Raw genomic sequence first — 23,857 nt, 5'->3', positions numbered from 1 at the left:
TGCTGTATTGCTTTATATCATGGAACTTCACATGAAAATGATTTGATAAAAATCTCAGGGTAGTTTGAAAAGCCTTTAAAATACCAGCCTGCACACTACATCAAACCAAGTTCTTACATTATTGCCTTTGATCCTGAAGCAAATATATAAACATAACAAAATAATACGAAAGTTATAACCACCTCCTGAAGATTTGGCTCAAACTGCCACAGCTGCACTGATTCCAATGAAGTGAGGACATTTTATATCAGCTGGGGACTTGGCCTGACAAAGGTGAAAGCAGTCAGCAGCATGCCAAATTGAGTGCGTGTGCATTTGAGCTTATTTTACTTAGCACTAAAGCCTTCGTGCTTTGAACCGCACCTTGGTAAAACAGCACACAGCTTTAATTCTTGCAGAAATACAGACAATTAATTTCTCATCTGGCTCAGAAAGCTGTATGAAAATAAGACCCAAACTGATATTCACTCAAGTTTTAAAGAAGTTTCCGCTAACTTTAGAAAAACTTGCATTTGCCAAAATACCGTGACTATTTGTTTGGGAGACCTGAGATAAGTTCCTAACAGCAGAAATGAGCCACAGCCCAGTCTGAAGTAACTGCTAAACGTTCAGGCCATAAGCTAAGATCCATATTTCTGCACTAAGTATCATCCCATCCATGGTCACAACAACTGGTCAAATCTTTTTCACATGCCACGAAAAGAGGAAGGGTCAACATAAGGAGAGGGTTATTTCAGATCATCCAGGCAGACGACTTCAGTGCTTTGGGTTTTTTTAAATAGTGAGAGCAGGCAGTGCTAAAAGTTAATATTGTAATGATTTGTGTGGAATTCAGCTCCCCGGAGCCGGCTCCAAAGTCCATGAGCAGCTTTCCAAAATGCCACCACGCCAGCTTTACTTACCTCCAGCCATCTCGCTCCTTTGTTGGCAGCCTGCTGAAACTCCACTCTTTTCAGGGTGACATGGTAAACAGCTCCCTCTTCTACCTCCTCACCCCCATCCTGAATGGTGATCTGCCAGGAAAAGGGGAAAGAAAATAAGGTAAGAGAGAAAGGCACATTTTCCCTCCTCTGCTAACCACAATCTATACCAGGTGCTCCCGTGCCTGGTGCAGAGCTGAGGGCAGGAGATGGGCTGCACAAAGTTAATTGCAATCAAAGCAATGCAGGATACTCGCAGATCGAGGGAACACTGGAGATATTCTTGGCAAGCTGTCCTTTCCTGTGGTATCAAGATACCCTGACTTTCCATTTAACTATTTTTTCCTAGACTAGCACATATTTTAAATAGTTGTAGAAAGTCTTTTCTAAGGAAATAGTTTGGTTTTGATTAGCAGTCTTCTCTTGCCTCTCCCTCCCCCTCCCCGCTTTTTGAAAGCAATTAATCTCTTTGGCCTTTCATTTATGGAAGGAATTGCACTTTTTAAAAACTGCTGAATTACTTAGGCAGACAGCCTTTAAACTTTGAAGCTAACAAGCATTTAAAATACAGCAAGCCTTTATTTCTTTTGACAGGAGGGATTTAAAGCGCTTGTGGTTTGCTTTTCCAAAAACCTATTATTTCGAGCTACAAAAAAAAATCCAACCACCTAAAAAACTGTACAGAGTCGAGGCTTTAGAACTCACAAATAATAGAAAGAGGATGCAAAAAAAAAAAAGTGCAACGTCTTCCAAACTTTAAGCGAACATGTGCAGTGCCTCCCGGTTTCCCAGATGATCGGCCGTACAAAAGAGCGCAGGCGGCGGCACGGGGGGGCGGCAACCAGGCGCCGGGCTGCTCCGGGGGCAGCCAGCCGGGCACGGGGGGCAGCCCCGAGGGGCGACCGGGCAGGCTCCGGCGGGCAGCGGGCGGCCGCCCCGCCGACACCGGCACCCCGCGGGCAGGGGGGGTGGGTGGGGGGACACGGGACGCCCGGTTACCATTTTAGCTCTCCACAGCAATTTCATTCTCGATGCCTTCCCGGGCGCCTCGACGGGGCACGCCGCCGCTGTCCGCCGCCGCTCCGCCCTGTCAGCGGCCCCCGCCGCCGCGGGCCGGGCCGAGCCGTGCGGCCCCTCGGCTCCGCGGCGCGGGAGGCGGGAGGGCGGGCGGCCGCCAGGCCCCGCCTCGGCCCGGCACCGGGCCCGGCCCCGCCGAGGGGCTTCCTGTTTATCGCGGGCGGCCCCGGCCGAAAAGTGGCGGCGGGGGGAGCCGTGCCTGCCCGGGGGCGCCGCCGGGAGCGGGACGGCCGCCCGCCCCGGTCCCGGCCCCGGTCCCGCCGGGAGGGGCGCGAGGTGCGGCGGGGCGGGGGGCAGCGCGGGGGAGCGGGGCCGAGCGGGCGCCACCCAGCGCAGGGCGCGACGGGCGGGGCGCCGGGCCCGGCCCTACGGCAAAGCCCTGCTGGCGGCGGCGCTCCGTGCTGTCGCCCTGCGGAGCCTGGCCAGCACTCGCCCACCGGGCAGCTCGGGCGGGAGCCGCGGACCCTCCTCCGGCCCCGCCGCGCCGGGCGGGCAGCGCTCAGCACCGGCAGGTGAGAACCCGGGGAGGCGGAGCGGGGGGGCTGCGCGCTCAGGGGCGGCAGCACGGCTGAGGGCGGTGGGGAATGGAGGCACGGGGGAGGCAGTCCTGCCCATCTGGCCTGTTGGCATGAGGGAACAGACCCTGACCGTCTGTCTCCACCTGTCCCACCTCTTCCCTTTGCAGAAGAGAAGGGTCTCGGACCGGTTCGGTGACCGCCTCCCCCGCCCTCCTCTCCGCACGGGCTGAGCCCACCTCGTCGCGCCGTGTCTCGCCCGGGAGCCCCTCGCCGACGGGCAGAGCCCGGTGCTCTGGGCCCGGCCCCAGCACGAGCTGCAGGCACCAGCGAGCCAGCCCCAGGAGCAGCCGCCACCTGGAGCTGCCTCCCGGGCTGTCTTGAGCTGCCTGGTTTTGGGGACTTCTAAATCAAAGGAGAGAGGAGTTGAGTGCACAAATTACCATGCAAGTCAATGAAAGCAGCACGAATTGAACTAGAAGATTCACATCTCCTGAACCTCAGCCCTAGCAGTCAGTATACTAACGTGTTTATACACAAGTGTTGCCACCAATTAGCTCAGGAGCATCACTGCTTCAGAGAGACGATCATCGCTTGCAGCTGTTAACATGAGGAAGCATACAAAAGCAAGGAACATGATTTTAAGCTACAAAACCAAGATTGAGCTATGCTGTCATGGGTGACCAGATCTGATTATTTGCTAGACTGTGCATTCAGTTTATTTGCCTCACACTGAGGTGATCCAGAATATGCTGAGGCAGATACTGACTTTAATAATCTGACTATAATGTATTCTAGTATACAACCCAAAGTCTAGATTTTCCAAAGTCCCTTGGCTTCTTTGTAAAACTGCACAGAGCATTCTGAACGCTTTAGATTTTTCAAACCGGTTTTCCACATCATAATTTTTAGGCGCAAACAACAGAGTCTGCATTGAATTCATGTAGCTCACCCAGGAGGCACGCAAGCAGTTCCTGAACAAATTGCGCTTGAAGGGGACAGACATATGTTAGCATATGAAAATGGATAGCCAGCTACAAGGAGTATAACACCAAAGCCAAATCATTACTCTGTATTGAAATAAAAGCTTTGTCACGGTATGATGATCTGATGCCACAATAAGTGCACTGATGCTACTACCATTGCTTTGGATGGCAGTCACCAAAAAATGGTGGTTATTTCTAACTACTTCGTTAATAAGAAGAAAATGGCAGTGAGTTAATCGATGGGAAGGAGTACACGTGGGAAGGAGTTACACACATGTGGCCCAACTTACCTTCTGTTGAATCTCACATTTCAGGCTGGATCCCCAGAGAACACCTTACAGAGAGACAAGCTCAGGACTTTTCATTCAAGGTATGATCCAAGTCCTGTCATGGATGGTGATTTTGAATCTTCTCAGTCATTGACAAGTGGCAGAGAGAAGCTCCATCATGAAGGAGAGCCAGATGAACTCATCCAGTTTAGCAAGTAACAAAATACTACACTTATTATTAATTAGATTTGCATTAGTCCTGCTTACTTAAGACTTATTTTCCAGAATGTTTTCACTGAGACTTGGTGCCCAAACTTTGTAACATTAAACGCAGATACACCTTTATGGGAGAAAAAAAGTAAATATCAACATCACAGTCGAAGGTTACAGGAAGGACAGTAGTCAGGGATATAATTTGGTAGTATGTCAAACCGAACCATACTTTTTAAACAGTATTTTGAATTTACACGTTGTCTCTCATCCTAACAAGACTGCAAGGACTGCACAAACAAGATGCTGTTTAAACTGCACAATGGCGCATGGTCCCTTGGGGCTGCTGAACAAGAACCTGCAACGGGCACAAAGGCACCCAGAGCAGTAAGGGGAGGGAGAAATTTTGGCTAAGGTGATGAGGTCTATATTAACTACATGTATTTTATAAGAACAAAGAGCTACCGACACTCTTCTAGACTTGAAGCTGGAGTTTCATGCAGTCTAAACCACACACAGATGCTAATCGTTACCCCTAGATCTCAGCTCTGCCAACATGCACCTGAGATGGCAAATTGTTGTTACCTGGGTTTCCCCAGTATCATCCACCCTCTGCTGTCATGGGTGTTAAATGCACTTGTGAAGGCAGATACACTTAAGAGGCAGCTATTTCCAGCTCAACAGATTTCTGAGTGAGCCTTGAAGATGATACATTTACAGTGGGATATTTGGTTCTGTACTGTCCTCAGCCAGCAGATCCAGGAGGGAGCTACCAGAATTAGCCTGAAGGAAAAATTCATTGTCTGTGCTAAGAGTTGTTGCTTTTTAAGGATGAGGCAAAAAAAACCCAACCCAATATTAAAAGTCTGTCTTTTGTAGAAACCTTCAGTGTTTCCTTGATTGAATTCTTAAGTCTAGTTATTTTGTTTACTTAGCCCTTAAATTAGTTTGCATGATTAAGCTTCTAGAAACTGTTTCCATTAACTAGTTTAGCTGCAAGGGGAAAACTGCAAGAAGGCCAGGACAACACACACTGCAACTTAGCCTGACTAATTAACTGATCTTTCTTTAGCCCCTACCTAGTATGCCAGCTCAGAAAAACATGTAAGCAGTAGCTTTACTATAGCATGAGCTTAAAATATTCACATCAAAGGAACTAAATTCTTAAGATTCTTTGATGAACTGGAGCCTAGATCCTGAAATCAAAGTGAATTGCAGGTTCAAACCTCCATGGGACCAAGTCTGCCTCCCACAAGAATTACATCAAACATTGCATTGCAAAAAGCCCAGCAATCACATTCGCAACAGATTTTCAGTGAAAGACTGTTTATCCAAATCCTCTGCCAATTCTAATATTTGCAGTTTTCTAGTTCCTCGGAAGTCTGGATTCTATTGATAACCATCTCACTTGGGAAAAGGGTATTTGTCGGTTGGGGTGGTATCTTCATTAAAGCAGCTGACAGGGGATGGGATAGCGTTTTCCAACATAGTGTGCCTTTCTTATGCCACAGTATTTTATTGCTTTCCAGCTACGCAGAGAGGTCAATTTAAATACACTACCTCTTTCGACAGACCTTGTCCATATTTACATCATCAGATCTCGTAGCTACAGCACTGCTGTTACATGGACTACAAGAAATTTCTCATGGACTGGTAGAATCTTTCACAGTGAATGAATGAAACATACTGTACCAACTACAAATGTAACAGAAGGACCCATTTTAACTCCAACTCCTGTCGTTAACTTTTACCAAAACATGCAGGTCTGTGTATGTATACATAACATATATGTATTTATTTGGTCTTCTAGAGAGAAAGGGTTATGGTCAGTCTAGGCTCCTAAAAATCTGCTTTATATCCAAACACGGATTATTTAGTACTAGAAATAGTAAAATTTAGTAATTAGTAATTTAGTAAAATCTAGAATTTAGTAAAAGCATGTGTAACATTTAGCTGCCATTTAGTTGCACTCTAAGACCGTTTCAAACATTTATTTGAGACCAAGAGACAGGATCAGAATGCACAAGAAAACGTGAAGACAAAGCAGGCTCTGATTAATCTAAAAGATGTTCTGTAAAGATTTCAAGGACCAAAGGAAGCATGAAAGAGTAAGAACAGTCTGCAACTCAGTAGAACTGCTGTTTTGCTCTTTTAACAGACTTTAATCACAAAACTGATCTGTACCAGTGAACCACACTCACAGTCAACATCGTGTTAAATATTTGGCTCTTTCCAAATCATGTTCACATGCAATAACTAAATTCCTACCATGATCAAGCTTTGTGACTGCCCTTTCTACTGAATCAGAATTGTTCCTCTAATACATCTGAGTATGTATTCCCTCCCTCTTGCAACAAGAAAGAAATACAAACCCATTTGTGAATGCAAGCTTACACTTCTCACAGTGAAATGTTAGATAAGAAAATACTTTGAGGTCTGTAAAGTTCTCAAACTGCAGATAATTGACCACTTACAGCCCAACAAGAACTTGCTGACTGTCCACAGAGAACTAAGTTAGTCACAGAGTGATGATTTTTCCTTGTTTTCGGCTGTTGCTACAGCTGGCATGCAGACGCTTTCATGAGAAGACAAAGCAAAAGACCTATAAACCAGCTGGAAATAAAGAACAGCTAGTCTTACTGCCTATGCTAGGGGCCTAACAGAAGGAGAAGAGGAAAAAGTCGTCAGAGATACCCAAACAAGGGAAATATTCAGAAGAGCAAAGAAAAGGGCAGAGTAACCAGGTGATGTAAGAATCATTCCAGACAGCTTCTCCATGAGAGAACGGCATCACGCAGCCTAAAAGGAAAGAAGCCAGGTACCAGAGATCTGCATGTAAATTAGCTTCACTAGCAAAGGATGCTCAGTGGGAGATGGGAAAGCAAAACACAACTGTCTCTTCTTTTTTTTTTTTTTCCAAAATAGGGAAAATTCCTTGCATTAAGTTAGGCCACAGTTTCAAAATGTTCTTTTCAATGGCAGTGCCAGCTCAAGCAGTTTCCGCTCCCTGGTGCTTGACTGAGCCAGGGACTAGAACTGTTTGCATGTCAGATATGCTAGATTTTTCCTAGTAACCATGCCTTCGCATGAAATGTTTTTACAATATTACCTTTTTCTTCTTTTTTTCCTTTTTTTTTTTTTTTTAAAGTGGCAACAGCTACCACTTCAAGGGCACTACCTACACATGTGCAACTGTCAGTTGGAAGAGAGGATTCCTTGAGACTTTTCATTCTGCAGAAAATATGAGAATCTATCATATGGAATGAAGCACGTCCAAAGAGACACCCCTGCAATGGATGATGCATTAGAAGCACGTGCCTACTAAAGGAAATAAGTACTGTTTCTGTGAAGACTATCCCATTAATTATTATTCATTTGGTTTCTTTCTAACCATATTTAGTTCTTGCTTTCCATTTATGTGCATGCCCTCAATTTGATAACTAATAGGTGCTGCAGACTACAGTTCTTGAGAATGAAACTATTTACAACTAGATAAAGATCACTGATGAGCCACAAAAGCTAGAAAATGCAGACACTATAGAAATGCAAACACAAACCGGTTTTATATTGTGTTTTAATGACTGTGGACTCTGGCCTGTAGCTTGGCTGCAGAAAGCTCTTTACTACAGTTACCATATGAAAATCACCTGGTAGTATTCCTTGACATTGTGTACGAGTTCCTACTTTCCGCTCAATTACACAGGTAGTTTGTCAAGGAGTGCTTTAGATCTGCTTCACCTGCAGTGCGCTACAATCTCACCTACACTGAAGGTCCTTTACAGCACAAAGCACCTCAGAGGCACATAGCTCATGCAGTACAGAGGTAATGTTTTGCACATGCTGTGCGCTGATGTAAAGGGTAACAGAGGTGACCTAGGTCCTCAGTCATCTTCATCTAGAAATAAATTAATTTTGATGTTTATATTCTTTAAATGAATAAGATGCATGTCACTACATGTCAGCCAGTAAGAAAAATTGTTGGGATCAGAAATTAAATTTTAATTTCAAATCACTAACTAATCAAAGCAAAAGAAACGTTACACTACACACTGTATGTCTAATCTAGCACTGTCTGCAAACATTGTAATCCTTAATGCTGTGCAAAAAGGGAAAAACCATGTTCCCCACTTGCTCTGAACTGCATTGAAAGGTGTGACGATGCAGTAGCAGCTCGGTAAAGAACCAGATACACAAGTTCATCATAATCTGTCTTCGTTGACACTAGAACTAAATAGAGGCCTTCAAGTAATTGCAAGTACTAACCAGCTTCATTGTAAAATGCCAGAGGAAATGCAGCAGAGCTCCCATACATGAAACTAAATTAATGATTCATAAGGCTTCATAATTAACAGCGCTAAGTCAAAAAATTATGTAGTTGAGGAAGCACATCCAGCCTTCCCTTGACCTCTCATTTCACATGTGATTGCAATTAGATAGGCATGCACTGTTTCACAAACTATGCTGTCCAATAGGGTATGGCATGCTTTTATATAATCTCAGATCTAGGTAGCATATCTCCTTCAAGAACAGCAAGTCCTTTGACTTCATTTGTTAAGACTTCAAAACAAAGCTGCTTGCAAAACCACAGTCAGATCACTGGTAAACTGCGCCACCTGCAACATCACATGCAGGAACAGCAGCATATTTTACTCCCTGTCCCCTGAACCTTTTGACTCAAGAGGTGTGTAAGTGCTTGTGTACCTCGGAGTCTGGTCTTAGACCTGCCCCCAGCTCAGCCTGCAGAAACCTCTCTCAGTTCTTTGGGAACGACCTGTAGGAGCAGAGGCAGTGGGCCCTAGGAACCCAAGTCTCAGCTGCACATATCGCAAAACACCCAGAAACTTTTCTTAGTTCACAAGTGCTTTACAAAAGCTTTTGTTCCTTTCAGCCCCATGTGTCCCTGCTGTTTCAAAGCAGTATCTTCCTCTAGTCTCTAAATAAGAGTTTCATGAAGCTCTAGAATTGTGAATCAAGAAATCTTCACTGCATCCTTCACAAGCTTTGCAGGAAGAAACAAAACCCTGAAGAGTTTCAGTCACTGAAAAACCTGAGTACATGGTTTTCTAAGGCTTGTAACTCAGTCAAATCAAAGTCAGAACTAAGACACTTCATACTTATGGCTATTTCAATGCCAAATTTTAGTACACAGGCCTCAGCCACTCACATTGCAGAGCTGTTCAAAAGAAGGCAGCAAAAAGTCTTTATGGAAGGAAAAATAGTTTTCCAGTCTCCTCATACTAACACATGGATGAAATGTTTTCACTCAAACTTTCCAAAAAATTTACCTTTGAGCAGCGTCCAAGGGCCTCATTTTAAAACTTTCTGCGAAGAATAAATACTTTAATCATATAAAAAGGCACTCCTCAATTACAAATCTGACTGTAATTCTCCTGACGTCAGTTCCATTTCTCCCAATTTACATTGTCATGAGACCAGAATCAACTCCAGTGCCTACACAAAACTAATAAAATTATTGCTCCCTTGGAAAATTGAAAAGAGAAGGTTAATATATCCAGCAAGCCTATATACCTGTAAGAACAGTGACAAAAATAAGTGTCATCAAAGAGCCTGGTGACTTTGGCCAGATGGAAATTTGAATCCTGTGGCAGACCCTGCGCTAGCACAGCCTACATCTTGCTCAGCTGACACTTTAGACATGGATTATGCCTACAGTGCCCATGAGTTTACTACCCTTTCATGATAATTCAATCATATCTAAAAAAAAATAAATGTTAAATACAACATCACATGGTAACATCACTCAGTAATTTTTTTCTAAAGATGGTAAAAACCAGGTATAGCAGGTCAAGGATTTAGGCCTGAAAGGACAGTGACTGAAGCATTCAGATACTGCATAGTGCTTGAAACAAGGCTATCTTGAGGGATAGAGGGGTATTAACAAAGTGAAAGTTCCTTATGCCATTGAGATCGCTCTGTAAACAATGGAACCATGTTCCTTTATCATATTATTGTTTCATAGAAGAATAGACAAGTGCACATATAAAGGAGAAGACAGGGAGATGGAGTTCACCAATTTCTTTCTTTTTCAAGAAAAAGACTGACTTTCCCATCTTTTACACACATATACACACACATTTCAATATCATCAGTACTGTAACCACTGAGTTCTGCCACAGCTCCTGGACAGCATCATAAAATAAGTCCGACAAACATGGGGAAAAAACCCCTTACAGACACTGTGATATAAATGGGTCACTTTGCATCAGATGAATTAAGGAAAAGAAAACCCCTTTCCTGACTTGTGAATCAAATGGCTCTCATTTACAAGTGTCACTCAGAAGATTGCCTTCCTGTGTTTCAGATACTTTCTTTGCACCTAAGGAAAGTTTAAGAATTAAATTGGTCATGGCACAAACAGGTATTTGGTTTATGTAGCAAAACTCTTAATTTTCCCTAGTTGCGCTCTCATCTCCATAAACAGGCTGATTCTCCATAAGAAACTTCTTACTTTTGATACATTTACAAATTTGTTATTGTCATTATCCACCCCTTATTCCATACCGTTTACATCATGCCACACTTTCCAGTACAACCTCATTAACCACTATTACCCTTCCCATCCTTTGATACAACACACAGACATCATTTCCCTAGTCTATGCACCACCTCTGTAAAAATGTCTATAAAATGTCCACAAATGTCCACAAAACGTCCATTGAGTTCATTTAGTCCATGAACACGATCTCTTATGGTGGTCACTCAGGAGAAGGGAGGTTGTGTGTTGTGTGGGGTTATCGGGCGTCAAAGCCAGCTCAGGTCGGGTCACTGTTGCACTTGCACTGCTTCTTGTGCGGCTTGTCCAGGTGGTTCCCACTATAGTCATTCCTATAACATGAAACTCAAACCATGGGTTACAACAATTTAAAGGTATATCCATTACAATCTCAGTTCAAGGTGTACCTTCTCCTGCATGGACTTACCCTTGGGCCACAATTCCTTCAGAGGCATAGCTGCTGTGGCACAGAATAACCGTGGCCACACACACTCTGAGATACACCTGCTCAGGCACAGACTTAGTCACGGCCACAGGGGATTTGAGGTGTCATGCTCCCATGTGGACTCATTCACAGGTCACAGTTCCTTTGATTTGAGTTCACACTGGAGTTCCAGTCTGTCCAGTACAGCAGCACAGAAACAGCAGGGATGCCCTGGCCACCTGCCAGCCCCGGCGCATCGCCATTGCTGTTATCAAAATGTTCCCGGGCCCAGCACAGTAAGATGATCAGCAGTACAGCAAGCAGAGAAAGCAAGAAGCAGCCACTAACGAGCACTAGACTCTAAGGCAAGCAAGCCCCAGGGCAAGCACAGAAACCTGCCCCTTAATAGCTAAACAGCAGTAACAGCTATAAATTTGAACTAGCACATCCCAAACAAGTCTGTTGTTATCTTGAACCCTTTGAGCCCCACGTTGGGCGCCAAGAAGGTCTGTCATGGTTTAACCCCAGCCGGCAACCAAGCACCACACAGCTGCTTGCTCACTCCCCCTCACCCAGAGGGATGGGGAAGAGAGTCGGAAAGGAATGTAAAACTCAAGGGTTGAGATAAGAACAATTCAATAGCTAAAGCAAAACCCATGCATGCAAGGAAAGCAAAGGAAGGAATTCATTCACTACTTCTAATCGGCAGGCAGGTGTTTGGCCACCCCCAGGAAAGCGGGGCTCCATCATGCGTAACAGTTACTCGGGAAGACAAACGCCATCATGCCAAATGCCCCCCCCCCCCCCCCTCCTTCTTCTTCCCCCAGTTTATATACTCAGCATGTCGTCATATGGTACCTCTGGCTAGTTCAGGTCACCTGTCCCGGCTGTGTCCCCTCCCAATTCCCTGTGCCCCTCCAGCTCTCTCACTGGCAGGGCCCAAGGAACTGAAAAGTCCTTGATTTCATAAACATGACCTGGCAACAACTAGAAACATCAGTGTCCTATTCACATTGTTCTCACACTAAATCCAAAACAGCACTGCTCCAGCTACTAAGAAGAAAATTAACTCTATTCCAGCTGAAACTAGGACATTGGTCTGTTTATTATTATATATTATATTATTGGCTAGTTGGTACTCAATCCTCCTCCTTGTTCCCGAATTACTTGCTGTAGTTCATGTTCTTTTCTAGCAAGCTTCAGTTTCCAGAACAAGAAATTGAACTACTTGATTAAATGCGCTCTCAAAAGTTCTCATTTGCAAACATAACTTTCTTTTCCCCTTCTGCCCTGTTTCATTTTGCTTTGGTTACAGATATACTGCACATATGCCTTTTATGGCCCTGTTACAGTATGCTTAAACAGTATAAATCTCTGTTGACTATGAGGATTTTCCTCTCCTTAATTTTGACACTAGAGTCTTTTTCATTTTTCCTCTTAAAAAAGAAATATTTCTTCCCCTAGAAGTCTGTATCACTCTGGTATCCTTTAATCCAAGCGCTCCCCAGAGTACTCTAGGCTTAAAAATTATACCTGAATGTCTATTATTTAGGATACTGGGAGTACTTCCCACTATATCGCAGGCCTCCCATTCCTCTGAGCAGGCTTTTGCCAGCTAGCTCTGTATTTCTATCTAACTAGTTCAAAGCCCAAGGACTTCGTCCCTCCCACACATTGAGTTATAATCAGATGGCATGTCTTCAGTTTGACTCATTCCCTTCATGCATACATAGTTTCCAGAAAGACTAAATTAAGAGTTTCAATTTAAATGCTGTTCCTACAACAAATCCTAGTAATCATACGTTTTCAACAGCATTATATATGTTAGAGATCACAATTAAAATGTCCAAAAGTAACTCTATAGCTTAGACTTAAAACATAAGGAAAATGCGCATAAAGCAATCTTGTGAACTGTGAACCCCAAGACAAAGTTTGGCATTCCCGAGTGTTATGCACAAACGCAGCACTCTTAACCTCTCAGAGGTCATTAAAATTACAGGGATAAATTAATCATAAATCCTTGTATTACTATCATAGTTTATCTTATTTGTGGGGGTTTTTTATTTTAAATGACCCATATTAAACTTAAAAACTATGTGCCCTGTTATTGTGGGGCATATTTCAAAATACTCAGAAATTCCTAGACCCCGTTTTAAGATGCCTGCTGAATGCCATCACATACAAGAACTCTTCCACATGCTGAAGACTGTTGAACACCCTGAACAAATTTCTCAGCCAGATCTAAAACAAATCCTTGCAAGCTTTCTCGTAAGATGGGTGCACTGTAAGATTCTCTGGTCTCAGATCACAATGCTGTGAATCCAAGCCAACAAAGGATTCCCACTAGCATAACAGAAAATAGAACATAGGCTTCAATTCAGCTCGGAGGGAAGGCATGAGAAAGAATATCATTTTCCAGTTGGCTTGGGCTACTCACCCTATCTTTTTCCCAGTGCTCAAGCAACACTAAGCCAAAGTTATCATCTTTTTTTTTTTTCGCTTCATTGGGTTAAAAGTGAAATAACTGAAGTGAAGCAAGAAAGCAGCATATCTATGGGTCTCTTGTTATCTGTGATGCCACATTCATTCTATCTGATTTCGTCAAATTGTACAGAGATTGTATTACCCTCTTACAGCCCTGGTAGACAGGCACCACTAAATCAGACCCCTAGTCCACAGCTTTCTTTTGAGTGCTGTTTAGATTTGCAGGGAGGAGCAAAGAACAAGACTATTGTAAATAAATATGTAACAATTAACTTTAGAAATATATATACTGTTCCCCCTACAACCATGTCATGTGTCATCATCATACACACCACTTGAACAATTACGATTTCAGGGCTTTACTGACTACGACAGCCTTGAACACAGAAATCTCTAAATTAGAAAGGATGTCTTTTGAGTGCAGCGCAATCAAGTCCAATGCAATGCAAGGTTTGGGGAAGCTGGGGTTTGGGGGTTTCAAGTTGCTTTTCTGTTTGTTTGTTTTTATGTCCTCCATCTCTAAAATATCCCATAGTCAAACACAACAGCCTGTACACTAGTGACTTGCCTGCTGCAGGCTCTCTGGACTCTTCCTCTGGAAATTCTTTCTTTGTCTTCTGCAAAATTTCCAGAAACGAAAACGCCGTTTCTGAACAACTTCAGTATCTGAAAACAACAGAAAGGCAGTTTTAGAATGCGGATAGGAATACATTTACTTTTAATGGCCATCATGCTTCTCTCTTGTCAAACACAACAGTCAAGTAAGATCACTACATAAATAAGGAAGATGCTCAGTCATGGTCATCAGACACAGTGCCAGCCACTCACAACCAACAGCATGGTTACACACACTTGAGCCCCCTTCCCAGCTCGCTTAGCTTTTTGCTTTCTCTGATGTTAGATTAAGTACCACTACTGCAGTGGCCTAAACCAGTAACCTAGATAGCACCTTGATGCCAAAAAAACTCAGAATGAAGAAAACTGCTGAGACTTTTTGTAGTTTTAGCAGCAAGGTATTAATTTTCTGCACAGGGGAGATGGTTTGCACCACAGAAACTCGCTCCCAAGTACAGGTGTGAAGCAAGCAAATTTATACATTTGAGATACATGATTGCAACATCTTCTCATACATTATTAACGCAATTACAACATCTCATTGCATATTAATGAAGGGCAGAGTCTAGGCGGGGCCTGGGCGGAGTTTAGGCGGAGTTTTCTCTTGGCATCAATTTTTAGAGGGTCGTTCCAGCCTTCGGCCTTGCTCAGGTGGTCTCAAGAGTTGCACTTTTCAACTTTCTTTCACAAGTGATCCTGCCAGGATCTTGTACATGAATCTTGGCTTGTTACCATTTTCTTCTATTGAGGTGTCTAACTCTACCTAATTTATGATTTCTAGTACCTGGTACAGTGATTTCCAACAATGGCTTAGGCCTGGGTACAGGGAGCAAGAACAGGGTGATTCAGCACTACACGCTGTGGTTCCTCAGGAACCAAGGTGGGCAATCTTGTAAGGCAGGACAGAACTTCTACCTGAGACTTTTCTCAGGTGGATCTTTAGGTTTTTAGGCCTTTTTCCTTTTCAACCTCTAATTCTACCTTTCCTTTTCAACCTCTAATTCTACCTTTCCTTTTCAACCTCGAATTCTACCTTTCCTTTTCAACCTCGAATTCTACCTTTCCTTTTCAACCTCGAATTCTACCTCTTGACTACACTGCATATGTAAGTTCAATGCTAAGACTTCCTCAATCGGGACACCTTTAGATTAAGAAAATGGGTGTTAAACATATTTCTGGAAGTGACCTGTTTTGCTAGGGAAGGCAAAAATGCTTCTGGCAGCATAAGTCGGCTCCAACCTTTTTCCCTTTATGCTGTTACGACTGACTCTTGCCTTCCATCTGTTGCAAACTCTGGTCTTTCCAAAGGCTATATTCTTACACTCCAGATCAGTGAAAATGCACCATTCTCTTGCTCTCAGTTATTTAATACTCATTTTTATGATCCCTCAGAATCCTTTGTCTAACTCTCCTTGTTTTTATCTCTCAGAAGGTCCTCATCTCTGCTGATGCATCTTCCCTCAGACCAATACATGCTAGAAGCTCCCAAAGGTAAAAACAGCTGCAAGATTTTTTCTTCTATATGCTATACATACACACTTAGTATAAGCCCAGCTTTAAGATGCATCTTTATTCTGATGCCAAAAATGCACCTGCAGTTTACAACAATATGACATAAAGATCCTGTAGAACACAAGCATTTCCTTTACTAACAAAGTTTTAAATGATTTACAGCCTGCAATTGATGCGTATCACTAGTGATCTATAAATATTTGCTCTCACTGGTATCGACCTTCATACCCTGCCTTACATCCTTCCCATCTTCTGCCTCTTCATTTTCATTACATTCTTTGAGAAAGACTTCTACCTACTTGCAAATGTTCTGGGACAAGACAATAAAAATCCTAGCTGTGACCTTTTGGCACTATTACAATGCAAAAATAATATTGTACAATGGGTCCATAGAGTCCAATATCCAACAACCATGCCAACTGATGCCAGTCTGTTGTAGATTAATAGACTACAATCCACCTGAACAAATTCAGATCAATACCTATTAAAAATCCTGCGAGCTTCTGGGAGCAGTATGCCCAAGCATACTGGCATAAAGAGAAATACCTCTTAATACCTGTGTCCTTGCTGCTTGGCTGCTGCTATAGCCCATATATCACTTCCTTGAAGAATTGCTACTAGTGACTTCAGTGGATTCACTTCCAAGGGAAAGGTGACAGGATTAGAACCATGAGCTGTAAACACTTCAGTGCCCTCTGGGATTACGGTGTGTTATTATTATTATTGGACCATTATGCACAGACAGCAAAGGCATTCATTTAAGGATACTAGTTTCTATTTCCAGCTCTATTACATCTATTTTTATCTGAATTCATTTAAAGACAGCATTATCAACCCAGAAACAAAAGACAGGAAGGAGATGGAAGTCCACAATGCTTGAGACTCTAGACAATGACAGGAAACAGCCTGTGTTTTGACAGTTCCCGCAATTCTCCTCCAGATTATATTTACTGAAGATATTGACAAAGTCTGACAAGCAAAATAAAAACATAAACACAACTCTATGAAGGGGAAATCCTCTTGTTTTAAATACCAGCAGAGTGGAAAATTTTAGAGAGAATACAGGTCTAGAACATTATGTTAGAAAAAAATTTGGCTACATAAAAGCAGGAATGGAACGGTGACATGACAGTAACAAGATGTAACCAGAACAAATGATTCCATGTTCCACTTGCAGAAATTCCATTGTCTGCCTCCAAGCAAATTTACAAAGAACAAAACAAATAAAACAATCATTCAGTGTATTTTGTGATGGGTATATTAACAAGATATTTGGCTTAGGTATTTTCAAAGTACTCGCCACAGTGACAGGTGAACATAATAACTGAATGTTTTTGGTATATGAAGCTTCATAGCCAATCCAATTCCAAGATCTCCACAAGCTGAGGCAAGGAACGTCCTTTAGCTTATATATGCATTCTCTGTAATTGATACAGGAACATAAAAACCCAGCTGTACTGGAGAAGTTCAGAAAACCTATCAACAGACAAGCCAGACTGTAGATCAGTTTTGCACTATTCTGAACAAGCATGTAGCTTGCTGGCAGTAGAGCATTACTTAGCAAACTCAAATCCTATCCATTGTATTGGGATGACGTTAATAAAGATGTGTTTTGGAGTTTTTACATAGACAAAGATCTAGCTGAAGTCAAACATACTTTCTCCTCAGTAAAAACCAAGAAAGAACTTCAAAACTGGCCAAAGTTGAACACTGTTTGAGCAGAAGCCAACTGTTTTGTTATCCAGAGATCGGCTGGAAACACACCAATAAACAGGATGGAAGATACTCTTTTCAAGGGAATATTATAAACAACAAATTAATTGTGCAATATGTTACTGTGATCAGGAAGATGAACTGGATTGGAAATAAAAACCTAGAGTAGATAATTAGTAATTATGCAATTATATGAAAAATAACTAAAACACACCAAAAAAAATCAAGGGAATATTACATTCTTTCACTTTGGGCTGTGAGCTGAAGACTGATAGGCTCCATGGAGGAGTTCCTCCTGTAAGAAGTTACTCCATACTTGTCCACAACTGAACTGTCAGGAGCTACATATGCACTACATAGGCAATTTGTCAATCTTGGTATAGCCACAGCTGCTTTCCACATTGTAGGGGGTTTGCAGCATCCTCAAAGAATAAGGCTAAAACACACAGCCTTTCATCCACAAATCATTTCCTACCTGAAACTGTCTTGCTAGAGAGGACTATTCAAACTGCAAGGCAATTCTTTAGTAATACTGCCAGCAAGAATACCAGAAAGCATCAAATACAATAAAGGAGTTTATAAAGTGGTCATCAGTGCACTGAGGACTGGAATAAACCACCCGATGCATTTCCCATCCAGCACCAGACAGCATCAGGTGGCTGTCCTGGATTAAACCTGCAAGCAAGAAGTGAAATGACTCTGTATTTTCCTCTTCCCCCAAATATGTGTCTATTATTCTTTATGGCTTGTTTTTTTAACCTTTGATTTGCAAAGCAAAATGAAACCAAAGCCATAGCCTTATTATATTAAAAAAAAGAGAAAAACCAGAGAATTTAAACTTACTGCAAACCATGACCAGACATGCATTTATCACTATAACGTGGCATGATATGTCAGTTGATAATTTGGCACCCACTTAAGAGAAAGAATTCTGCTTATTTTTTGTTCCACGAGCTAGTCCAAAACCAAGTGCAAAGTTGCACAATCCCTCCAACTTCGTTGGAGAAGCAATAGTCAGAACCAAGATTTACAGAAGAGGGAAGGGAAAAAAAGAATCTCAATCCACTTTTCTGGATAAGTGGTTAAAAAAGCAAAAGAGTTCAGCAGAGAAACACATTGCTCTTTTGCTTTTCCAGGCAGGTTTCTTGCTCTTCCAAGTGGACTCCAGACTTCATGTATTTCTTTCCCTCCCTCCCTGTCCCAGCCCTTGATGATAGTATTTGGCAGGAACTTTTAATTAAAAAAAAAATCCAGACTGCCTTTGTGCTACCCCAGCAAACCTCTCCGGGGAAATTATGTTCTTTGCTCAGCAATTCCTGTTCAGCACAGTGCCAACACAAGGAAAACAGCTGGAGCAACTTCCTATTCTCCATTCAGGCCTGGTGGCCTAGGAACAAATCCTTACAAAAAGAATCAGAGGCTGAAACCCACAAAGAATCATTGACAAAGAAATGCACAATGACTTCTGAAAGATTTTATTTTCAGCTCATTTTTTAAAAGGAATACATTCAGTCTCTCACAATAACACAGAACTCATTAACAACCTGATCCAACTACCACCAAAACTGTTGAAAAGCTTCCTATCAAGTGGCAACCAGAACAATTTAACAAAGAAAGCTGACCTGTTGTAAAGACTGTGCAGCCACCACCTGGGCAATGGGCTTGAGCAGCACTTGCAACAACAGCCTGAACGCGCACACAGCCTCCAGCACTAGCAAATAGCAACAGTAATGCAAAGCAACAGATACATGTTCTGTATCATCACCCGATGAACGTGCTGAGTCTCAAGTATACATTTTCTAGGCCAGGCACGTCCTAATACAAGTGATCCAGGCAGCAATCTTGCCATACATCATGATTTTATCTCATTTAGCATTTTCCTTGAAGAACCCATCACTTACATGCAAATAATTTCCTATATTCCAATACCTCAATATGGCTCCTCCAATAACTCCTTTAATACCTAAAAAATTAAAATAATGCAAACATGTTTACTTTTTAAGTCTTGTAGTTATGTCATCCTCCTATTGGGGAGGGAAGAGCTTGCCAGATGGGATTGATAATTATGTGGCTGTAACCTTAACAGCTGTCATTCAGACACATAAGGATATCATCCAGTTTAATCTGAACACCAAGAGATTTAATTTAAATCCCTTTCCACTCTGTGGAAATGCAATACTAACTATGGGGCTATCACCACGTCTCCCCAGGCTTCAAGATTATTTTGATGGACATTATTTTTTTCCTGGGAAACACAATGTATATTCACACGTGTAGGGAAAGCCAACATTTAATCCAAGGATTACGACCATGAAGTCCTGCTATTCTAAATGAGACTGCTCCTTGGGCTTTAATTTGAAAATCCATATATTACTTGCTAACTTCCTGACATTTAAATTTCAAAATGCAAAGCATCTGAGATCATAGCTGGGCTCTGGAAGAGACCCAACAGTTAAATCTCTGGAGAAGTCAGGCAAGGCTGATAATTGGGTTCAGACAAGGATATCTATTTGGTTTTTACTACACTGATACTGGATAACACTCCAGCCTTGCATGTTTCCCTTTTTTTTCAGTTTTGCTCTTTTCTTCCTTTTAAGGAAAGGTAACCTTTTTAATTGCCTCTCATCACTAATCACATCTAGATAATGCTAACTAGCTAACCCTTTACAATAGTCTGGCCTACTAATGGTTTAGTGAGGGGGGAAGGAAGAGAGAGCAGTGTTGCACCTCTAAGGCACAAGGCTTTACAATTTGAAAGTCTGTCCTTTTCGAGAGGCTGTGTCATCACAACGCTCACACTGCTTGTGTCTGAATGACAGGATAGGTCTCCTTCTTTCTCTCCTCACCTCCTTTTCTCAAATTACCATGGATTTCCTTCACTGTAACTTGGTTGCCAGCTCTGAGCATACTCCATGGACAAACAACAAATTCCTCTGGTTCAGTCTACAGTTGAGGGATGAGGAAAGCAGTTCCTCCAACGTTATTTAGAAGAGAAGAATGGAAACAAATATTCCAAAGTAATATTCAACCGATTATACAAATGTTGATTAACATAAAACTACATCAAAACAAAGTGCCCTGCATGTTACATACAGGGCATATAACTTGCCTGTTCCTACATGTTTAATCAAAAGACTTAAGAAAAAAAGTCATGACATGTATCACACTCAGGTTATGACTAGTTTCAGGATCAGAATACAGTGCTAGCCATCTGCCGTAACAGTATTATGGCAACAAATCTTTTACCTGTGCTAACCTGTCCTCCATAATCTTTGTTGGTCTCCTATGCTTATACAAGCATGGAATACAACACCCAGATCAAATGCAGGTATTAAACAGGTATGCTAAAAAAGAGAATCCACAGCAAAACTTAATTAGTCTCCATGGGACACTGGCAACGGGGGGACTTCGAAGTCCCTCTTCAGGACTTTCTTACTGTGCTTCTGAAAATGTTTCTTATCTAGGTCACTGTTTTACCTTTTCCTGCTCAATTATTTGAGGAATTGTTTTACAACCTCCTTTGATCTAGGTATTCAGGCCAGCAACAATACAGTGCAGTATCAGGTAAATGATATTTTAAACAACATTTAGCAAAGATCAGAGGATTTTTTTCCACTTTATCACGTTTCCACTGCAAAAAAAAGGTGCCATTAAGACTGACAGAGCACCTACACAACAATAGCTCAAGAAGGCCCCCAAGACAAGCAGCTACTAACCTGTTTGGGCCTTCCCTGAGGTGCAGCAGTCAGCAGTTTGCCACATATAACTTACCCAAATACCTGAAATTTATTGAACAAGGAACTGAGAGGATGTGACAACTGCAAACTGATTCTTCATTAGACCTGAAGCTGGAAAGGCATTATGTATGCATGGAAGAAGAAACTCTAAAGCCAGAGGTTTATAAATTAGTAGCAAGTCATAAAACTCCTAATCACAGCAGTCAGAACCTGACAAGATGCTGGGAAGGACCATCTTTACTCTGAGGACTCAGGTGGCTAACTCTTTAACAACACTAAAGGAATTAGATCCGTATACTCTTTTGGCTTGATTTCCCAGGCAATCACATTGCCTGCCACCCTCCCCCTTACAACAGTGGATTCAAGTCAGGTTGAACAGAAATTTAAACTGCTATATGGTTGATGGAAATCTTCTACATCTGGAAAGGAGGAAAGGCCCTTCTAGCATCTCATTGATAAAAAATGACCCAATCTTGGGAGATACTTCAATCTGAGCACACTTCTTAGAATCCAGAATCAATCACAAAACACAAACTAGAGGAAAACCAGGCTTCATTAATTCTGGTCTCCATGATTGAGAGTGACTGAAAACACATAGTAGGGCGTATTTGATGGACCTCAGAAAACCTTGTATGTGGAGTTTTGGAACAGATACAAAGAAACTCAGAGTCTTCGATTTGAAACCTCATAATGCCGATCTGAAACAAATCCATTTTGTGAGCAAAAGAATTAATGAAGCCTACTCTCCTTGTAATAGGGCTTACCACTGCTGCATAAGTAAAATCTACAACTTCTTGCTGAAGCATCCAGAAGTCACACCCTGCACCTATTTCTCTCAGCTTTATCACACTGGTGAGGGTTTCCCCACCACTGCATGGAACCGTGAAAACCTGTACCTACTCTGAAGAGGATGCAAATCGAACCACTTTCATGCTCTAAAACTGAGATCACAGATAGTGAAAAAAACCAAAACCAAACCCACCAATAAAGCCACCTCCCACAAAAGTCAACCCACAGCATAACTGTGGGTCTCAAATAACTGATTTTGAAGATATCACGCTTTCATTTTAGTCCGATACCATTCCAACATAAACCCATAGCAGTAAAACTAAAACCTCGGTATCTTCTGATTCCCTCCTGAAATTAATTTGTTGCCTGCCCTTAAGCCAGTTTCTACCAGGAAAATGTAAAACAAGCTACAACCACAACTACAGCCAGACTGTAGCTTCCTAGCTGAGGCAACCTTGGGGGAAACGCATGACAGCCTCAATTCCTCCTCTACCAAGAAGGTGGTTCTGTAGGTAAGGCTGATACATTAATAATAAATTCATAAAGTTTTCCTGTCGGCTACTTGCTTAAAATGGGGGGGGGGGGGGGGGGGGCAAGAGCATATATATACATATGTGTGTGTGTATTTTTTTATTGCCTAGAACTGCTGCCTTCTATCAAGAGGAAACCTCACGAAGCTGTGTCATTTTCTAATTAGTAAGAAGTATCTGATAGGATAAGGTAGAAAACGTGGATCTACGCAGTCCAGGCGCATCCTGAAAAAGAAAAACCTTTTCCTATCACTTAAAGCAGCGCTTTCCTTTGTGATTGAACATATGTATTAGTATAGTAAAGGTCTTGGACAGGGCAAGTGAAGTCGGGAGCACCTTGTTCCCCAGCAAGCAGGGGTCCCCTCCCAGGCGATGTTGGCGGTGAGGAACCACAGCGGCTGGTTTTGTACAAGTCGGCGCGTGCGCTCCTCTGGCAACCGCCCCTGGGGCCGCAGGTACCGCACACAGCCGAGGGAACCAGACCCCGAGCCGCTGCCCGGCGGGCCCCGGCCCCCGGCAGAAGATCCCCCTCGGAAACTCAAGCGCCTGCCTGAGCCTCTCGTGAGACAAGAGGCGCAGAAACGGGCTGGAACCCACCGGGTGCCCTCACTGTCCAAGGCCCAGGGGCCTTTTCCGAGCAGCTTTCTTGCACTCGGACGCTGCCGGGCACCCGCCCGGGCTGCGGCACCGGGACCGGCACCCCCGGCCCCGCAACACGCCCAGCCCGAGCCGCTCTCTAACCCCGGCGGCGCGGCCGCTCGGCCCCTCAGGCGCCGCCGCCGGCTGCTCGCTCCAGGGAGCGCCGGGCCGCCCCTCCCCACCCCCTCAGCCCTGGCCAGGGACGGCGGGGCCCTGCCTTGCTCGGAACCGCCCGCGACGGGGAGAACGCCGTCTCTTCCGCGATGTGTCGCGCCGTCTCGCACCCCGCGGAGACACGAGAAACAACCGGCACCCATGATCGCCACCGCTCCTCAGAGCACTGAGCGACCAACGGCCCCGCCGCCCCAACAACGCAGCACCCCTTTGTTACGGTGCCGCCCCGCCCGGCAACGGCAGCGCCTCAGCGCGCAGAGCGCGGGGGTGGTGCGGCCGCGGTGGGGGGCGCCCGCGGAGGTAATATCCTTCCGCTGCCCGACAGGAAAAAAGTCCCGTCAGCGGCGGCCCCGACGACGGTTGGGGTGGGGGCTGCGGGGCGGGACGGAGCGGGGCCACCGGCCGTGCCCTGGCAAAAACCAGCTGCTGCGGTAGCTGGTCCCTACCGCCAGCGCCTGCCCCACCGGCACGGCCGTGCCAGCTGCCCAGAGAGGGAAGCGTGTGCAGCCCCGGCTGGAAGCCTTTCTCCCAGCGGGGTCCCAAAACAAGTTCCCTTCGCTCCCCCAGTGCTGGCTTTTATAGCACTTGCATCACTGCTTGGGAAACCTCTGCTGCTTTGCTAAGGTGACACCCTGACACCCGCAAAGCGCCTCGAAGATTCATTTGAGTTACGGGCTGAAAGAAGGCAGGCATGCCTACATAAACCTCACTGGCTTCGGCCAATAAATACGTTTTGTTGAGATTAGAGA

At 43.6% G+C, this 23,857-nt stretch overlaps 2 protein-coding genes across 16 annotated transcripts in view; one reads left to right on the top strand and one right to left on the bottom strand.

Moving 5' to 3' along the window:
• The window catches only part of RGL1 (ral guanine nucleotide dissociation stimulator like 1), a 79,164-nt gene extending 77,112 nt beyond the window's left edge, over positions 1–2,052 (bottom strand). The window contains exons 1-2 of the mRNA XM_080407578.1: positions 1,920–2,052; positions 903–1,013 (exon numbers count right to left, since the gene is read on the bottom strand). Of these exons, the coding sequence (XP_080263704.1) occupies positions 903–1,013; positions 1,920–1,946 (138 nt within the window). The 5' untranslated portion in view covers positions 1,947–2,052. The remainder of the gene's footprint in view (positions 1–902; positions 1,014–1,919) is intronic.
• Positions 1,951–22,955, top strand: LOC308071734 (uncharacterized protein; the record flags this gene model as incomplete). 15 transcript variants are annotated; one of them, XR_013931290.1, is made up of 5 exons in its annotated part: positions 1,951–2,509; positions 3,813–3,868; positions 15,444–15,505; positions 22,143–22,277; positions 22,407–22,955. XR_013931290.1 is itself a non-coding variant. In XM_080407617.1 (4 exons), the coding sequence occupies 4 exons, from the start codon at positions 1,952–1,954 to the stop codon at positions 22,199–22,201; spliced, it is 735 nt and encodes a 244-aa protein (XP_080263743.1). In that variant the 3' UTR covers positions 22,202–22,955. The 15 variants fall into 15 exon arrangements, 5 of the variants coding, with proteins under 5 accessions (XP_080263743.1, XP_080263744.1, XP_080263742.1 ...); XR_013931294.1 differs by lacking the exons at positions 15,444–15,505; positions 22,143–22,277; positions 22,407–22,955 and adding exons at positions 5,550–5,853; positions 5,902–6,812; positions 7,126–7,641 and having other exon boundaries at positions 2,389–2,509; XR_013931295.1 differs by lacking the exons at positions 15,444–15,505; positions 22,143–22,277; positions 22,407–22,955 and adding exons at positions 5,507–5,853; positions 5,902–6,812; positions 7,126–7,641 and having other exon boundaries at positions 2,389–2,509.
• Between the last annotated feature and the right edge of the window lie 902 nt (positions 22,956–23,857).

Source organism: Falco punctatus (assembly GCF_963210335.1).
Source record: "Falco punctatus genome assembly, chromosome: 11".
NCBI lineage: Eukaryota > Metazoa > Chordata > Aves > Falconiformes > Falconidae > Falco > Falco punctatus.
The sequence above is the reverse complement of the archived record's forward strand: the minus strand, read 5'-3'. Positions and strand labels throughout refer to the sequence as shown.